This window comes from Myxocyprinus asiaticus, chromosome 14 (assembly GCF_019703515.2).
Source record: "Myxocyprinus asiaticus isolate MX2 ecotype Aquarium Trade chromosome 14, UBuf_Myxa_2, whole genome shotgun sequence".
In the NCBI taxonomy this organism is placed as follows: domain Eukaryota; kingdom Metazoa; phylum Chordata; class Actinopteri; order Cypriniformes; family Catostomidae; genus Myxocyprinus; species Myxocyprinus asiaticus.
In genome coordinates this window covers 16,106,344-16,127,517 of record NC_059357.1, presented here as the reverse complement: position 1 = coordinate 16,127,517, position 21,174 = coordinate 16,106,344, and the positions used below count along the sequence as shown (strand labels likewise).

General features: G+C 37.8%; 1 protein-coding gene across 1 annotated transcript in view; it reads left to right on the top strand.

The window, feature by feature from the left end:
• The window catches only part of LOC127451100 (xylosyltransferase 1-like), a 108,208-nt gene that overhangs the window by 37,335 nt on the left and 49,699 nt on the right, over positions 1-21,174 (top strand). The window contains exons 2-4 of the mRNA XM_051715527.1: positions 9,706-10,228; positions 18,634-18,806; positions 20,367-20,569. Coding sequence (XP_051571487.1) covers positions 9,706-10,228; positions 18,634-18,806; positions 20,367-20,569 — 899 coding nt within the window. The remainder of the gene's footprint in view (positions 1-9,705; positions 10,229-18,633; positions 18,807-20,366; positions 20,570-21,174) is intronic.

The following is a 21,174-nucleotide window of genomic DNA, read 5'->3' as shown; positions in this document are numbered from 1 at the left end:
CTGTAAGACATTGATTCTGCCTGCAGCCTAAGATATGTGTTCCTTGATGGTAGGAGAGGCAGCGGCTTCTAAGCTTGATTCTATTCCACTCTCTGACAACACAGTGGGTTGGCAAATCTCTGACATGGCACAGAATGTGAAGGAGCAAGTGTTAGACAGCATCAGGCACAGCCCATTTTTTGCACTTGAGATCGACGAATCCACTGATGTGGCCATATGTGAGGTACGTGAATAACATGGACATTCAAGAAGAGTGTCTATTCAGTAGTCCTTTGCTCACACACACACACACACACACACACACACACACACACACACACACGCTCACACACACACACACTCCTCCTCTCTGTTACAGACATTCTGACTGGTTTGACTGCGATGGACCATTATTGGAATTTCAAATTGTTCTTTTTTCTTTTTTGCTAGGAACAAGCATTGTTTTTGTTCCATTTTTTTTTTCTCCACCATTTTAAAAATAATATAATATAAAAAGTTGTATATTCAATGTCATAATTCAGTTAATAACTTCTGCACTTTTCTTGTTAAACAATAAATGATAAAAATGATTAAATAATGTCAGATGTGGGGGCCTGGGTAGCTCAGCGAGTAAAGACGCTGACTACCACCCCTGGAGTCGCGAGTTCGAATCCAGGGCATGCTGAGTGACTCCAGCCAGGTCTCCTAAGCAACCAAATTGGCCCAGTTGCGAGGGAGGGTAGAGTCACATGGGGTAACCTCCTCGTGGTCACTATAATGTGGTTCGCTCTCGGTGGGGCACGTGGTGAGTTGTGCGTGGATGCCGCGGAGAATGGCATGAAGCCTTACCTATGTCTCCGCGGTAATGTGCTCATGGGAGTAGACATGGGAAAATGTGTTAAACATACCTGAGAGGAGTAATACATTTTCTTATTGGTAGCTAAAAGCATGATCAGAGTAGTCAAAATATTTAATAAACAAACACAAAATGGATGTAAAGAACTTTGTGAATGTTGTGCATTCCAGTTGTCTAGAAATCTACAGAATTTGAGTTTTCTGAGTTCTGCACATTGGGCCTTAAACTGCATTCCTCCAGCATTTCTCTATCTCAAAATGGGCATTTAGGTTATACTGTTGAGTTATGTATCAGAATAAACTTTAAATAACCTGGGACTTTTTTCTGTACATAGTAAGGTAAATTGACAGTAAATCTGTCTACAAATTACACATTGGGTATTATTATAGTTACGATAATCGATTATTCAGTTCTGTATTCACTGCATTAAATACGCAATTAAACATTAACTTTGCTTTCATGCTTAACGTTTAAATATTTGTATTGTACCATTTTACATTTTTCACAACCCATTGTGGAAAGTAAGTGACTTATTTAGTGACCGTTCAAAAATGGTTGAAACCCCCATGGTTCTGTCAGGGAGACAATTAACTTTGTGTCACTTATGAAAGATGTAATGCTTTGATTAACCTTAACATGCTGCTCTAACCCTGAATTGACTGAAGAAACTCATTCTCAGCTTCGTATTGCATACATGTTCTCTCTCCTGTTTTTATTTTTCTCTTTCTGCCTTGAATCCTCACTCTCTCTGACACTGTCTTCTCTAATGTAATATCCTTGTTCTGGTTTTGCGGCGGCTTCTTTGACTCATGTTGGCCATGTAGAAGAAGGTGTCGTAGCTCTGACAGTCTGCTCTGAGTGTCTCATGCAGACCTGCTCCTCTCCGCCTGGGGCGCAGAGCCGGGCTTATTTGTCATCTCCAGTGGAAGCGCTTTTCACTATTTTTCCCAGCAGCCCACTCAGAGCTGTGAGCAGAATGGCTACAGGACCAGCCCTTCATTACAATGAATCACACAGTACAGAACAATGCTCGAAGAGACCGAGCGTATTTCCTGTGAGATGACTCTAGATATGCGGCTCAAGTACTGCAAGGTTGTGTTTTCATAAGCATGTGTGTAGGACTGCATGTTTTGTTTGAAAGACAGTGCAATTCTTCTGTGTGGTTATGCTATTTAAAGGTGAAGTATGTAATTTCTGTGCCACTAGCTTCGCTAAATGTAATTGCAATAATAGTTACTGGCTATGTTTGGAATAGCATACAATTGCTACTCTTTTATTTATGCAGAGTATTTTATGTATGCAATGCATAGGATACACGGATGACCTACAGTACTACATTTGCATTATACAACAGAGGACACTGTGTGGAATACTGTATCTAACAATGCAATGCACTAGACATGACAAACTTATAGATGTTGTGTGACAACTACGTATCAAACTACTTTTTAAAAATGTTTATAGTGGAATAATTCCTACTGTTTTACTGTCTATTAAGTATGCGGTATACAGTGGGTACTGCACAGTTTTCAGTTAGTAGTAAGCTAGCATCCCATTCCGTACATAGCCACTGTTTCAAACCGGTTTCCAGAACACTTCAATTATAGTCACAGCCCAACCTCACCATTGGTTTAGCCAGTGTTGCTATTTTGGGATGCTCAAACAAACAGAGCAATGTTTTGATAGTGCCACAGAGTCACAGTGTTTACGTTTTTCTGGGAAATCAACCTATGAATGATGTACTTACAGTTGTATCTGCATAGTAAGCTGGTATAGCAGAAAGTATTTTAACAGAGAAAAAATTACACACTTCTCTGTTAAAAGAAAAGGCCAGGTTATGCAACAAAGGAAAAGACAAGTTCTTTCTTTTGTTCTGTCTGTCTGCCTGTACTCAGTTTCCAGTGTCAAGAATAACTGTTCACTTTGCAGAGGTGATCAAAGCCCAGAGGCAATTTTCACTCAATCTGCCTAATATCCAAATCAATTTTAATTCAGTTTGGTTCAGCTCAGCCTCCACCTCAAGCAAGACAGCACAAGGTGACAGAAACAAGATAAAAACACCCTGATAGTAAGGTAGAAATCTTTGGAGATACCATGGCTTAAAGAGAATTTCTTTTAAGACCGTAGAGTTGTTGGGCCATGTGATTTATACAATCTATGCATCTTGAAAAAGTCTTGTACTAGACTTTTCCCTATTGATGATTTGGTCGCCATATCATAAATACTTGTTCTGTCACACATTGTTCAACATTTAACACATGGCTTGGTGCTTGAAATAGCTCTTTATTATACCATATTACCCTTATATTTCTGCAGTATATAGTGTGTAAACTTACATTTTCTGTAATTGGCATGAAATACAGTACACAGATGACCTACTGTGTTTGCTAAAATGTATAGTATGCAATTGAGCAGTGGTTGTCAACTGGTTTTGCTTCGGGACCCAGATTTTACATTGGACATCAAGTGGCGACTCAACGTAGTAAAAAACTTAACCTGTATTTAATCTAGCCTGGGATGTATTTTCATTTATTTTGCATAGTTTTGTTCATGGTTTTCAAGTCTCAGGGCATGAATCAAGTAACATACAGGAAGCTTTCTCTCCCCCCTTTTAAAAGGTGATGAGCCCATTTATTCATATGAGCATATTATATTTATTATCTAGTTTATTTCTTAAAATCAAACATAATTCTAACAGAACAGAACATAGGAGGACGAATTGTCCATAATTTGTCCATAAGTCTTTGAGGTCCAGACTTTAAAGCCTTTTATGTACTTCCCCTTATATTTACAGAACAATGCCATATATTCAATTCATATATTCTATTCGATTATAACAGATGGTCTGCAGCACGATATCGGGAAGCCTGATTGATGTGTCCACGCTGCAGAGATTCGGTAGAGAAGATAATTGGTGCATGTGGTTCCGTAATGGCTCCCTCCATATTCACGCGAAGAACAGGCTTCAATTGCACTCCAAAAAAAATCGCGTTGCAGATGAGAAGCATATTTAACACGTATAAAGTGCAGAATGCACTGCAATGGAGCCCACTGCTCTGAGTATCGCAATGCAGTGCACTCACGTTGATCTATTTCCAGTGTGACGAATGGATCGGAGATGGACCTAATATCAGCCGTGACTTTTTAGATATCTTTTTTGACTCGTTATTTGATCTGACTTCCAAAAGTTAACACATTTTACACAAAATTGGATTAAAAATAGGATAATATGCTAAATAACCATAATTCCAAAATGATAACTGGCTGTCACTCGCCGAATGAAACATGCACCGTGATGAGGTCATAGCAACGAAACATTTATCATTACATAACGTGTTGCATCTCACAAAAAACTATTTTACATATAAAAAGCCCTGTTTCACCCCAAAATGAAAAGAAATTTTGCTTTGCAAAGAAAATGAAGCCTATTTTTAGGACCCTTAATATTTTTTCAAATGTGACATTATTTTCATGACTATGAATCACATTTCCCCCCATTTCCTTAAAGCAGTTACATGTTTACTTTCTGCTCAGACTGTTTTTATTAAGATTCAGGAGTGCATGCACACTCTGTATTTGAGGATTCGATATGGATCACTGGCATTGGTTCAGTTTGATTGAGTAGCCTGTAGACAGTCACGGTGATTGATGGAGCTGCTCTCTGTCGTGTAGGAAAGGTCAGAGTTGGGTTTCAGTGTCTATGCTGCATACCGTAACCAGCTCGCGAGCTCATCTTCTGTGTCTAGTCTGCACATGGGACTATCCCTCCTGTCCCTCCTCCCACCCCCTTCCTGTAGGAGCTCTATGTGAATCATCCCAAAGTGACCCTGCTCAGCCACCCAGGGAAGTGAGGTCAGGGAAAGGGCAGCCTCTAGGAAGGTGACCCCTGCAATCCTGGAGCAAAGGGTAAAGTAAACATTGCTGACCTTCTGCTGGGAGAAGCAAACTGTTAGGTGTTACATATGGTTAGAAATAGTACGAACATTCATTGAAAGTGATGTCTGGGTTTGAGGCCTGTTCCAGTGTATGAACATAGGACAACAAGAAATAGACTTGCACCTTATAATATATATATATATATATATATATATATATATATATATATATATATATATATATATATATATATATATATATTTAGCATTATCAAGTATATTAGAGAATGATCAATTATACATTTTATTGAAGCAAACTGTGTGGAGTTTTAGACTAATTGTGTGGGTTGCCTGAACTAGGGCAGAGAGTATAGCTAAAACTAGAATATATCAATATTTTTCAGCCTTTTGCAGTTATTTAGTATATAGAGTATATTTCTATTTAAATGTATTTATATCTCTATTTAAAGTTTGTATATATCTCTGTCTGGTATAAAATGGCTTAACCTCTTCAACTCTGGGGCATTTTTGGGCTTTCACCTGCAATTTTCAAAAGCCAGAAATTGTACTCACAGATGTACTTGCCTATAGACACTCAGTCTAATTTTCAGTTCACGCACCACCCCCATTATTTCATTGATTATCTCGGCCTCTGAGTGGAATAGAAGCTCAATCAAAGGGTGATCTTTTGTTTTTTTCAATCAGAGGAACTATAATTTCAACCAAAGAGCCAATGTAGCCAACTAGATTAAAAATGTTGATTGCAAGAATTAGAAAAAGTATTTATTAGAGCTAAAGTATATTATGATACTCCTAATAGTTGACTTACAGTTTTTCCATTTAGTCCCAGTAGATTCTCAAGCTTCTGTTGGTATGCTCCAAGCTACTACTGCTGCTAATACTACTACATGACATCTAGGGACAACATTTGAACACATGGAATTCTTCCTGAATTCAAATGGACCTCTAATTCATAAACTCAAGTGGCAAATCCAACACTGATTAAAGTGCGGTCTTGTGTGTCGCGCACATGCTCTGGACATGTTGTGCTTTAGTGCTCATGCAGGAAAGGCATTTGGTCAGTGTCCTGTCTCTCACACAAATAATTACCTGTCTCCTCTCTACTGTCTTTATTTTTATCATCTTTGTCTTTATCATATTTACAGTGGGGTTCGAATTGGGGTTCAAGAGTGCATGCTGTCATTGAAGTAAAAGGGGATATGCCATGTAATGCTAATATAATTTGTATTGGGGGAAAACTGTTTTAGAAATATGCAAAATAGAAAATGTTCACAAACTGACTTTTGAACCCCACTATACTGTATGTATTTTACTGTTCACGGAAGGATCACAGATACGCTCTGACAGGATAAAAACATTTAGCATAGCATTTTATTATTTCCATGTAGTGCTCACTTACTAGCTTCTGGACTATGAAGCCAATGGAAAATCAAGTCAGATTAGGGAGTGTTATTGGTTTTAAGTTTCATGTGTGTCCTCCCACCCGAACCCTTATTCTTTCATTTTAACCATTAAGGTGTACAGTTACATATAGCTAGTTGTCAAACAGTCTCTCACATGAGGCTTTGAGAGAACATATAAAGCTGTATTCCAATCTGGGACAGTTCCCTACTGTTGTGTCAATGAGTACAGTACTTCTCTCATATCTGTACCTGTCCACATGAAAGGTGCAGAGAGATGTCTATTGGACTGAGGCCTGGTGAAAGGAAGTGAGCATGTTCAGGTGTGAATGGGAGAAAGAACACGACTATATGGGGGAAATTCACTATGAATTATTTTTGCCCACTGATAGCACAGTTTATATGCACACACTGTCTGTGTTGTTTTAGTGCCCAGTTCGTTAAAGAAATCATGCAAATCAGGTAACGCACAAGAGCCCATAAAATGTCCTGAATGCACACGTTAAAGGGTGGTCACACTAGGCTTAGTGGCTTAGTGGCTCAACGCAACAGAACAGGATATGATATCATGTGGGAGGGCTTCTGGTGTAAGTTAATAATACATCACAAATAACATAATATTTTATTAAAAATGTTAAAATATATTGTCTACTCACTTTCCTGCAACAATAAATCACACAGCTTTAAAATATGTATTCTGTGTATTGAACCAACAGGTCAACATATAAGTTTCGATCTTCTATTGGTCAAGTGTCCTCTAGTCATACGGATTCATGGTTCAGAGTTAACCAAATTGGAACTTTGGATATGCAGCATAGTACATTATTTCTTCGCATGCGCATGCATTCTGATACGTTAGAATGGATTGTAGTGTGACCGACCCTTTAATTGCATTAATCAATAGCTTTGAGTTTTGTGAATAAGGCGCAATCTGTACTTCGTCTAATTTACATAGAAAGGATGTGTTTTCACTCTGAAAAGAATGACTGTTGATTAAGACTGGTTTTTGCACTGAAATACTGTGCGCAAAAGTAGCGCAACCGTGTAGTGAATACACCCCTATGTGTTTCAGTGTCCGTGTGGCCTTGGACATTCCTCCTAATCAGAGAGACTGAAAAAGAGCCAGATAAAATTGTGCCTGATAAATGAGTGTGCAGCTCCCACATTTCTGTGATGGATGATGCAAGAGAGAGGGGATCCTTCTCCTCTGGAGAGAGACGAGAGAAGGCCTGTGACTGCCAGGGGGCTCGATGGTTCAGAGCAGGGCTCCCAGAGCACCTTGGGAAATTACATATTTTTTCAAGCAATCGATAGTCTTCTCTCCGGCAGCCTAACTTACCTCCTGTGGTTGCTCAGGCTATTAATCCCAGGCACTGTAATTTCCTCCTGAAAGCTCCTGGAGGAGCAGACGCGAGTGGAGTGAGTTCTAAACGGGAGCCTTTAGAGGGCCAAAGTGTGGCTGACATGAGAGGGATTTGTCTTCTAAAGTTTCCACTCACAAATAATGCACTCTGTGAGCTCACAAACAAGTTTTAATGAATGTTCTATAGACAAATTGCACCATAACAGTGAGGAAATGAGAGTTGCGCCTCTTGCTTCCTGTCCTCATCTACTTCTCTATGATTTTCTCTGTTTTGTCTCCGTTTCCTTCTATTGATGTTTTTCTTGCCGTCTACTGTTACGCATCCTTTGCTCAACAATAAGGATATTTTGTGCTGGTCCAATGAGTGAAAATATTGGCAGGGCCCCACCGCAAAAAATATTGTTTTTTAAGCTATGTATTTTTTATCTTTCAAAACATATATTTATATTTTTAACCTTACATTTTCTTTAACCCCCAAATGTTTTACTATATAACTGACTTTAAGATTTTAATTTGCAATAATAGCTGGAAACAATACAACTATAATGTAACTCCATGAAAGTGAATATGTATACTTGAGATGGAAAATTATGGTATATGGTGCAAAACAATACTGATTTGTTTGATTCTTTCAAGACTATTACAAGTCATTCTTCTATGTTTGACAGCTAGATGACGTTTCTTTGGTGACATTGAGCACTCACTGAGCACTTTATTAGGAAGACCAGTACACCTTATTCATGCAATTATCTAATCAGCAAATTGTGTGGCAACAATCCATAAAATCATACAGATATGGGTCAGCAGCTTGAGTTAATGTTCACATCAACAATCAGAATCGGGAAAAAATGTGATCTTAGTGATTTTTACACTGGCATGATTGTTGGTGCCAGATGGGCTGGTTTGAGTATTTCTGTAACTGCTGATCTCCTGGGATTTTCATGCACAGCAGTCTCTAGAGTTTACTCAGTGGTGTCAAAAACAAAAAACATCCAGTGATGGGCAGTTCTGTGGATGGAAACACCTTGTTGATGAGAGAGGTCAATGGAGGATGGCCATATTGGTTCGAGCTGACAGAAAGGCTACGGTATCTCGGGTAACCACTTTGTACAATTGTAGGGAGCAGAATAGCATCTCAGAATATATAACATGTTGAACCTTGAGACAGATGGTCTACATCAGCAGAAGACATCGTCAGGAACTTTATTAGCACCATAGTGTTACTAATAAAGTGCTCAGTGAGTGTATTTATATCACAACAACAATGTTTAATACATTACAGAAAATCAAATGGTTATGTTTGCTAGGCATAAAACACATGTACATGATCAGTGGACGTAAGACAAGGTAGCAATGGCCTGATAGGGCAAGTAATGCAGTTCTGTCAACTAGCAAGAAATGTTCTTACACGCCATCCTTATTGTTGAGCCCTGCTTCCAACCCCAACACAGTAATTGGTGGAAAGAAGGAGTTGGGAAAAGTGAGCAGTTGTGCTGTCCTGTTATGTCAGAGGTATTTGGGTAGTTCCCCTCCTAAAACTTTTACAGTTCAAGAATCGTGTCTTCTGCAGTCAGCTCAACTTCCCTTCCTGTTGCACACCGTTGTCAGTTGTGGTATATTTAAGCAACAGTGACACTTGGAACAAATCTGTAATGGAAACTGCAAAAGTATCTGAAATGCCCATACGAGGTCATGTGCACCGTGAATTACTGTGTGGATACAATCTGATAAAGTTACGTACTCTTCTGAAAATGTTTATACTTTTGCTCAATACTGAGCACTAGTCTAGGGCTGGGTATAGTCGGCAACTACCTCATACGATACACATCACAATTCATATGTCATGATTCAATACATCGTGATCCATCACGATACCACTACTGATAACTTTACTTCATGGAAAAAGTAATCACATTACTCATTACTTTTAATTTACTTTCTAAACAATTTGTCATGTTCAAAACATACAACATATACACCGACCAATCACATATGCTTAATAAACATGCTTTCAGATTTCCACGTGAATAATATTATTTACGTAAATTAACACCTTTGTAAATACAGAAGTTTTTATCTTGCCGAACATGATACAGCAAACAAAGAAATACGTTTTGTCCTGTTTACACACTGTGCTATGTGTTATCTGAACTGGTATGACATTGGTGTTGTCATGTTAGCAGCCACTGATGTTTTGTCTTTATCTTCCAGGATGGCTACTACTCGCACCGGCCCAAGGAGAAAGTCCGCGTGGACAGCAACAATGAGAATTCCGTTCCTAAAGACTTTGAGAATATAGACAACAGTAATTTTGGGGCGCGATCCCAGATGCAAAGACACGTGCCCAGCAAGCACAAACAAGGCCTGCTTGAGAAGGCCCACGCGCAGCCAAGCCTGAGCAAGAACTCAAATGAGGTTATTCAGTATGCTCAAAACGAAGGCGTCTACAATCAGACACGGACAGAGCTTCACCGGAGGATCAATCCAACACTCCACCCACAGCAGTCCCAGCAGCACAGGCACCACCTCCAGCAGGCCAAGAGAATGGCCATGCCCACCGCAGACATCAAGTATGACCAGCCACCCAAATGCGAGATCAGCGGCAAAGAGGCCATTTCCGCCCTTTCTCGTGCCAAGACCAAGGAGTGCCGGCAGCAGATAGTTGAAGTTTATTGCCGTCACAAAGAACGGCAGCTCATGCCTGAGAAGGTCACTCGTTACTGTCCCTTAGAGGGTGAGTACACTCCCTTTAAACAACATATTCAGTGTAAACTCGATGTAATTTGCCACTGGAGCAAAGCAGTTTCAATACGGATAAGGACAGATAATAATCATCAACTTGCACTGGAATTAGGGCTAGACGATTATAGCTATATATCTCTCAATTTATTTATTTGTAACAATATTTTATCTATATATATATATATATATATATATATATATATATATATATATATATATATATATATATTGATATTTATGTATTTTGAAAGAAGAGGAACCATAATTTTAATCAAACAGCCACTGTAGCTAAAATACAGTAAAAATCTAGTTAGAAATAAAGTATGTTTTCCCACTGTTTTTCACTAAATAAACAATGAAGAATATTTTGTATCTCTTTATTTTAGTGTATTGACTATAGTAATAACAGTAAATTATGCATAATTACATGTAACTAACCCTAATCCAAACCCTAACCCTAAACCTATAGTAAGTACATGTTGTTAATTAATATTACTCAGTACCTGTGTAATTACACTGTAACAAGGACATTATCAAATAAAGTGTAACCGAATATTTAATTATTAGCATTTTCAAATTCAGTTCAGTTTATTTGTATCAAACCTTTTACAATACATGTTGTTCCAAAGCAGAAAATTGAAAATAAATAAATCTAAATACAAAAAAATTCATATATTTTTTACTTTAACATTTTAATGCATAAAAAAAAAAAAACACTCAAGCAAATCATTGAATCTGAGTTATGAATCGATTAATTGAAACAGATAGTTTGAACTGATTCATGAAATTGAATCAGCCTTGCAAGCATTTTTGCTATTAAGATACTAAAAAAACATTTATCTCGATGCTCTCATATTTGTAAGTCACGAAGCAATAAAGGATTGCGAAAATAGTTTGACACAAAAAGTGCATTAAAATCATTGAGATATTCACAATGTTGCTTAATTTTATATCGCCAGCGAAATCAATACAAATATATGGTGAATATTCAATGCATCACACAGCCTTAACTGGCATGGAGGGAAACATTAGCTGGGGTTTATTGGAATTTAAGATAAATAATGCTCAAAGTAATTATGATTTTTATGGAATTAATTGCCATTCTGTCTTTGGAGATTTATAGAAGTAGTGCATTAAAAGTCACAGTGCTTGTAATAACAATCAGAGACAGGCTGGAAAATAGATTCTGGATTTTCACACAAGGTTAGATGCTTGTAATTGCTATACGGTGTCTTTTTTTTTATCTCTTTCCATCTCCCAAAGCTGACTACAGAAAACATGCTGTATTCATGCAATTATGCAGTGCTTAGTTGTCTGCACACAAATCAGGGCTATGGATGCATTCAAATAGAACAGTGACAGATCTGCTCAGGGCTCCGAGCCACTGCCCAGAGAAGCTTCCAAAAACTAAAATGGGCTTTGACAGATATGACAGGGACATTACCACAGAGACATGAGTCTGGGAATATGTGGAGGGTGTGGGGGGTGGGGTGGGGCAGAACGCTTCTATTTCCAACAAATACAGTAGACCGACCAAGCCACATGGATGGTATTTGTATATATTTATAAACTTGAAATGCATTATGCGGTAACAGACGAAGTCTTTGATGGCAAACATGTGAGTGGTTTGCCACAATGATGCCAATTAGCAGAGCATCAACATACGTTTGAAGCAAACAGCAGGTTTTTAATGGAACTTTCTTGGATGAATGAGTTTCGAAATGTGGTCCAGGCTGTCGGTCATGTGTAGGTAGGAAACTGCACATTATTTGCACATTTTCTCTGTTGATTGTGAGGGGTGAAGCTGCTGAATACTGCGTAAAGGATTTGAAAACATTTTAAAATGTATTAAAAAAATAGTTCACCCAAAAAAAAAAAAAATTCTGCCATAATTTACTCACTCTCTACGCCAGGGCTGCTCAACATCGGAAAGGTCAGGGACCGCAAAGCTGGATCCCTGTACCCTCGAGGGCCACCCTCTTAATTTTTAATAAATTTTTATGATATATATATATATATATATATATATATATATATATATATATATATATATATATATATATATATATATATATATAAAATGATAAGCTTTATAAGTTAACCTTTTTATAGTAAGAATGTTGGAATGTTAGTTAATGGGATAGTTCACCTAAAAATTATAATTCTCTCATCATTTACTCACCTTCATGCCATCCCAGATGTGTATGACTTACTTTCTTCTGCTGAAGACAAATTATTTAGAACAAATATCTCAGCTCTGTGGATGAAAGACAGATCAATATTTAAGTCTTGGCTTTTTTACTATAAATCTCCACTTTCAAGTGTGAAAGTAAAACTAAGTAGATGCCACATGTGACTTACAGATGTGAAAGTGGAGATTTATAGTAAAAAGGACTTAAATATTGATCTGTTTCTCACCCACACCTATCATATCACTTCTGAAGACAAATTTAACCACTGGAGTCTTAGTGATTACTTTTATGCTGCTTTTATGTGCTTTTTGGAGCTTCAGTGTACTGGTCACCATTCACTTGCATTGCACTGACCTACAGAGCTGAGATATTCTTCTAAAAATCTTCATTTCGGTTCTGTAGAAGAAAGTCCTACACATTTGGGATTGCATGAGGGTGAGTAAATTATGAGAGAATATTCATTTTGGGGTGAACTTTCCCTTTTAGTAATTATTTTAAACCTAACGGGTGTAACAGTTTGATTTTCTGATATAGATCAGTTCTGTTGTCACTATGATTGTCAACTAACAAACACCATGGGTGTTCAACATCACACACCAGGGATGTGTTCAAAAGCAAGAGCGATATATCCAAAATTAGCACCAAAAGTCCTTCAGTGAAGTTATAAAGATTTGTTCACCCCTTAGAGTTTTTCACTGTCACTGCAGGAAATTATTATTATTATTAAAGTTCTTTTTACCTGTAGATACTATTGTCATGACAATTACATATCTCTGATGAGCTATTCAAGAGATCGGACAGATTTGCGCCATGTTGAGTAACTCTCAAGTGAGATTGCGTGCAGACCGACCGCCACTCTCATAACATCAGCCATGCTCCGATATTATTTGTTTTTGTTTTTTTATGTATTTGTAACATCCCCTTGCAGTTGAATTCCCTCTCTAATGTGATTCAGCAATGTAGAGAACTAGTGTAAATCCTCATAAATATTGACATCTCACAGTTCATACAGATTTGATAGGTTGCTGATAAATATATTTCCGATGATGATATCATAACGCGGGCTGCAAAAGATTGCTCGAGGGCTGCGTGTTGAGTAGCACTGCTCTAAGCCCACTAGGGCTGGGCGATAGGACTATGTAATCAGATATCGACAATGTCTTACAAATCTTCCGATGCTGTTTTTGACACTCATTGACAGATGATGATCGACAATATTTGTTAAATGGCAAAACCATGGATCTGGGAAGTCAGCAGGGCTGTAAAGTAATGAAAGATAAATAATGACAAAATCAAATCGCGCATAGAAAACTTGAACGGCAGCTGTAGATCTGCCACCAACTGCTTTGGATGTGGAGGATGCCTCAAGCAGCAGTTCAACATCAACACCTGAACATCCATGGCCGCACCTTCACAGTGAAGAAGGCCAAATGCTTGATCGTGTCATGTGAGTTTATCTTGCTCAAGCCAGTTGAGATATCAGAGATAATTCTGCCTCTAATATGAAGAAACATATTGAGATAAATTTCATATTTCTGCTTTCTAGACTTTCTGTATCTATAATGTAGCCTGTAAATTAGCTGTCAATCAGTGAGATTATTGGATTGCTGTGAGAAATGTATATAATGTTATCAATAGGGCTAGGAGATGAAACAATCTCGATATTAATCGGAAAACAAAACTTATATCAATGATAAACTTTGGAGTAATTTTTGAGGCGTCAACAACAGCCTCAAGTGCTGCTTTGTCCTCCACATGAAAAGTGCCAGGCAAGAAAAGAGAGATGTGCACAGTTAACATTGTAGCCTTGTATTTGGAGAAGAGAAAAAAAGTCCTGACAATGGCTTTGATAGATTCTATCGTTCTTGAAAGTTTTAAGGTCTCTGGATGCTCAGAAACAATAAGGTAAATATTTATAAATAAAAATGAATTATGGAACATTCAATATCTTCAAGTTGGACTGTTTTTAAATATTTCTTGTTGCTTTGTACTCTACAAGACAAGCTGCCTTACAACACTTGACAGAAGTGCAATACGCACCAGGAACAACACTGATGCTTTCCTTCATAGAGTTCAATGTATTCACCAACACTGAAGCGATTCATGTTGAAGCCCCTTTAGAATATTACACCCTTGTCAGTAGCTGAAAGCATTATAAAATTATCCCAAAAAATTATTAAACAATCCAGCAGTTGTGAATGGTGAATGTATTTCATTGAGAACTCCGGGAAACACAGGAATAGATGAAGGGCAGGTTAGTCTACCCCATAAAGACAGAGGACACTGCGAAGTTAAGGTGCTGTACTGTAATTGCACTTATAATAGGACCCTCATGCCATTCCCAGCCTCCACCTAACCAGAGTCATCCAGGTCCTCATTTGGGGCCAGGAGCGTCCAGTCTCCGTCACAGGGTCTGGGAGACCGGTACAGTGTGGGACAGTAGCGACAGGCTCGGTTCTCAGATTATAGTCATTACCCCCTTCTTGGCCTATGTCTTCAGTCAGCATGGCCTTGCGCCAAAACATAGTGCCTTCAGTGTAATTTCATACGAGCACTTAAAATTAACCTCGTGGCCTGTAATGAGTAATTCAGCTTGCCCTTCTTTAGAAGTGGCAGGCTATACCATGACATAGAGAGAGAGGCAGACCGCCACTTATTTTTCTGTGAGCGTTTTTAGAAAGCCACAAATGACGAGGCTCAGTCCTTGTGGTCGACTCAGAGCTATTTGTGAGCACTGAATGTATGTCTGAAAAAGGCTGGAATGGTGTCTTATATCAGCCATTGTGGAGATTATATCAGTGAAACACTTATATGCCAATAGATGATCAAGTGGTGGACCGCTGCGGTTCTGGGTGCTGGCAATATAGCAGTGTCTCAGATGGATCAAGATTCCCTCAGCTCACTTTAAGTGTTGCAAAGGCTCATCAGTTTTATCTGAGACCACTGAGAACACACTTGGTCTCAATCTGTCCCGATAGTGTTTATTGTTTGGCCTGTAATGCACCTATCTGAGGTTTAGAAAGGAAGGAGTCAGAACAGAGTGAAGAGCTTTGAGAATCCAACAGACACTGTAGCCTAAATGTGTTTTATGTCTAGACGTGCTAGTTAACTCCATTTTAACCAGTGCGTCTATTGTGTGTGCAGGGGTGTAATGGTGTTGAGTAATTGACTTTATGTCTAAAGTATTATTTTTGGGAATTTGTATTTTGTACTCGAATACTATTGAAACTGATTACTTGTACGTTTACTTTAAATTACTTTTCTATGCGGAAAAATCTTGCTTTTTACTCCTTACAATTTCATTTAGACCTTCAATGTACAAAGTACATATTTCACTGGTCATCATGATGTAAATCAATCTTCTTAATTAAAATAAATTTTTGGTCTGTCTTATCTGGGATTTTTACGTAACTTTTATTTAAAACAGCCTTGGGCTGGGCGATATGACTCTATATATATATATATATATATATATATATATATATATATATATATATATATATATATATATATATATATATATCATGGGACAATATAAAGTGTCAATCGATAGAGATTTTGCTATATCGTGTATATTGCAATACTTCAATATCTGTGTGTGCAATGTGTATGTAGTGGGCAGGGCTTCATGTGAGACTGAGAGAATTGGACGGTCTGGACAGGGTTTTTCGGCATTGAAAATTTCAGCAAATTCTATGATATTCATCTTGCGTTCAGCGCTTCATAAGAACTAAATATGCTTGAGTGTTGCGTGCACTTTCTCTGGAGCACACAAGGGCGCACGAGTCCAGCAGACTTCCCTATATTTGTGCTCCAGAGACAGGAAAGCGCAGAGCGGGATCACACTACTAAATCAGGCTTCTCTCGATATTGCAGAGCAGACCACAAAACTTACGTGACCTATTTGAATTATACTGAGTTTTTTACCTTAAAGTGCTATGAAGTTGAACATCTAAACAGCTAGACAGCCTGACATTCTACTGATGAGGAAAAAAGCTACAACACTGTGTCATGTATCAAAATAAAGGGGTTTTAAACTAAACTTCATCACCCTTACTAAAATTCTGGTTGTAACAGGGTTTAAAATGGGCAAGGAGGAGGCAGGAACCGGCTGAACAGTCAAAGTAATATTTTAATAAGAACTTAAACAAAAAGACACAAACCATTTTCTCTCCCAAACTGCCGCATCCAGCTGCATTTATCCCTCTCTTCGGCTGATTAGCCCTCCTCCTCGTCACACTGGTCAATTATTTAATATTAGGGAAGAAAAACGGCCAAGTTTGTCCACAGATATTCATGTCTTCTCTATAGAGATAACTTAAATAATTAAGAGCCTAATGAAGTGTTTATTTTCATTGGATATTTTTTTACTTGTGTATTATTCTCTTTGTTGCATTGCTTTGAGAAGATGAGTTTCTTGAGGAAAGTTTATCAATTTGAAATGTGGCATAATGTGAAATTTTGCATTATGGTAAGGTTGATTTATAACCAAATTGAGTGTTTTTTGTATTGTTTTTTACTTTGAATATGTTTGTCAAGTTCCAAATAAAGAGAAAATTATAAAGTAAGTAGTTTTCATTTATAAAGTATTCACTGACTGAATTATCCAAATGCAGACATTACAATATGGTTATTTAATATAAACCAATTTTTATTGATTTTCCTGAAGAAAAAAATTCTAGATCGTGATATACACTCACTGAGCACTTTATTAGGAACACTATGGTTCTAATACTGTAAAGTGCCTGACGTGGTCTTCTGCTGTTGTAGCCCATCCACCTCAAGGTTCGATGTGTTGTGCATTCCGAGATGCTATTCTGCTCACTACAATTGTACAGAGATTATCTGAGTTACCGTAACCTTTCTGTCAGCTCGAACCAGTCTGGCCATTCTCCGTTGACCTCTCTCATTAACAAGGCATTTCTGTCTGCAGAACTGCCGCTCACTGGATGTTTTTTGTTTTTGGCACAATTCGGAGTAAATTCAGCAGTGACAGAAATACTCAAACCAGCCCGTCTGGCACCAACAATCATGCCACGGTCGAAACCACAACAATAGTCTTTGTCCTAAAGCAATGCATTTTAGTTAGGCTATGTTATGACCATTCTTAAAGACGAATACACTCAAGTGTGAACATGGGCAGTGGTCAGTCTATAAACAACTATATAACTATATAACTCTAAAAAAAAACTATAAAATGAGCTGAATGTCCAATAGTTAAACAATTTCAGGTAATGCAATATTTCAGGATATAGTTTTTAGTATAATATTGCGTCCTAAAGCTTTATAGTGAGGACATTGTGAAAATTGTGATTTAACAGTTTGCATCACATAGAAGTTACTTAAATGAGAAAGTCTTTGATTTTATATCGGTCAGTTGCAAAAGCTAAAAAAATAATAATAATTACTTTCTACTTTTAAATACTGCTAACAGTTGACAATATGGTTGTATATGTTATAATTGTTGTAAAATATTCATTATTTCAGAATACCTTATGCATCAACTATTGTTAAAATATGCAACCTTAATCTTAAGTGTAATTGGTAGATGGGCTACTACAGCTATGGTCATTTGTTCTTGTGAAGAGATGTTTCTTCAGTTACCACAGCAATATTCTGTGGTCATTACTAAAATATATTGCTTTAGTTCAATGTTGAAGACGAACTTGACTCAAGTGTGATTATGGTCAATGATCAATCTATAAACTATAACTATATAAGTGTAAAAAAAAAAAAATATATATATATATATATATATATATATATATATATATATATATATATATATATATATATATATATATATATATATAAAATTAGCATGAACGGACAAAAGTTTAACAATTTCAGGTAACACAATTTTTTAGGATATATGTTTCAGCATAACATTAGATTTGTCCTTGAGCCTTATAGTGAAAATAGTACATTGAGAAAATTCTAGTTAAATGAGGAAATCTTCTCTGTCTTTTGATTTATATTGGTTAATTTCAAAACCTAAGACAATAGTTTATTTTTAAACACTGATAAAACTTTACAATAAGGTTGTGTATGGTAGAATTGTTGTAATATTTGTAAAAAATAAATAAATACAAATGTATGCCTAATGCATCAACTATTGTTAATATATGTATTTGATTAATACTTTACAATAAGGTTGTATATGTAGAATTGGAAACTAGTGGAAATAAGTTTGTTGTTTGTGCAGGCAAAGTGAATATGAATGTACAATGGGAGGAGGACTCAATGGAGACCGTGCCTGCAGTACCCGTGCGAATAGCCTTCATGTTAGTGGTGCACGGACAGGCCTCTCGACAGGTGCAGCGACTCTTCAAGGCTATATACCACACCTCCCATTTCTACTACATCCATGTGGACCAGGTATGTATGTCATCAACACACACACACAAATATGAAAAGACATCAATGAATTCATTATGCTCCCATATATGCCATTGTACGTCTTCTGAAAAGAGTGGACAGCAGAAGAGGAATAGTGAGAAGGGATAAGAGGAACAGTGGGGGGATGTGAAGACGAGGGAAAACAGGAGGATGCTGGGTAAACAGTGGGCTCCAAACCCCTCCACTCATTCAGTAAGCTGTTTCAAAAGCCTGATGGAGGATTATTACAGAGCCATACTTCAGTGTCTTTCACACCATTTTCACGCACAGCATGGCAAGTGATAGAGTGCGAACATGAAAGGCTGTTTGTTCGCACACACAGACACACACACACAACGTTGCAACCCCCCTCCCTTAATTACACACATTCAGAAATACACTTAATGAGCCACTTGAATTTATGGCAGGAATGAGTAGGGTGAGTACGCTGTCTTGTAATTTCAAAAGAGCAGGATAAAGAGCTGCTTTTCAATCAGTCCATCATTGTGGAGACAAGCTTTATGACTCCATAAATAGAGCAGAGGAAAAGAGAGGAGTTAAAAGTGCAGTAATGTAATGGTACCTACACACTAGAGAAAGCTCGGACAGCTCATGAATGTGTAAGATCTGTTTTGAGGATGTGGAAAGAGCTGGGTCAGTTTGAAATAAAGCAGAAATGTGGTGAATTGAATTTATGAAGAAAACTGTACCAGCCTCTGTGAAATTCTCACTAGTCAATGGTTGCCTACGTCAGAGTGTGTTGCAGCAAAGTTAAAACTGAAATGTGTCATTTCTGTGCCAGTAGACCAAACAGAAAAGAGCACAACAATCTGGTTCCGGAAGTAAAAATTGCTTTAATTCCTTCTCTATAGGAGAATTGATTTTTAATGATAACTTATAAACATTTTCAAACAGATTTACATTTATGCATTTGGCAGACACTTTTATCCAAAGCAACTTACAGTGCCCTGATTACAGGGACAGTCCCCCTGGAGCAACCTGGAGTTAAGTGCCTTGCTCAAGGACACAATGGTGGTGGCTGTGGGGATTGAACCAACAACCTTCTGCTTACCAGTTCAGTGCTTTAGTCCACTACACCACCACCACTCCGTGAGTGGCTATCTGATGGCTTCAATGAGTGTTGAAGCCATCAGTCTGTGTTATTTCAATTTTACTTTAAAAAAATGTGTTTAATAGTGGAATTTCTGAAGAAGAACTACTCTGTCCATGATACAGAAGGGAAACGATACACCAGTCAGAGAATCGCGGCAAAAAAGCTCTGCAGCAAATGCCTATTCCCATGACGTCTCCCTACTCTCTCAAACTGTTTGTATGTTTCTATTACGTGAAACTGCTGCCTCACTGCATGTAACTGCCTGTCTGAAAAGCCTTCATTCACTTTACTCAATCTGCTTTCCCTCCCAAGGTGCCCTCAGTGGACGGTCAAATGTTGTTTATCTCATAATAACGCTGGTCACGTTTGACTGACTGATCCCAGATAAAGTTCTCAAGCTCCAAATTAACCAGAGCCTCTCTCTCTCTTTTTTTTCCATCTCACAGCGGTCCAACTACCTGCACAGGCAGATGGTGGCTTTGGCTAACCAATACCCCAACGTCCAGGTCACACCGTGGCGTATGTCTACGATATGGGGCGGGGCCAGCCTCCTCACCATGTACCTGCAGAGCATGAAGGACTTGTTGGCCATGCGTGATTGGCCCTGGGACTTTTTTATCAACCTTAGTGCTGCTGATTATCCAATCAGGTGAGATATCATTGGCTCCCTCTGCTCTACTTTCGATTAATTAGTGGAAGTAATTTGCATTGCATGGTTTGTCTTTGTTTTCTCTCTGGAGAGATTCAAGTTTATTTGTTGCCTGTAAGAACAATCGAGTTAACACCTGACTAGCATCTTGCCGTTGGGTGCTGGGAGATTAGTTCCAAGCAATGTAACAATTTAGTTGAGCAGGGGATTATGGGTAATTGAGATCACCATTGGCTGTTTGATCTGATGTCAACAAGTTTAACGGTTCATAGAACTGTTGAGGGATTACATTTAAGCGTCTTGTGGAGATTGTAGTATTGTTTATGCAGAATTAACTCCCTTTAATATTGACAAAAGCCACAACACCGCAGCAAAACACGGACCTTGAAGATATTGACTCAGGGAGGCTGTGAAATTACATGGGAGCTTGTTGACTGTATTGATGTATACTAAAGACATTCCGAATATGAGAAATTAACTAGATAATCTAGTATTGTGGCAGAGGACAAGGCACATTTTCCCAAAATAACATGAAAAATAAGTACATGTTAAATTTGGATATTCACAGCAGAATCCTCATTACAGTCATTTTATTTGCATTAGGA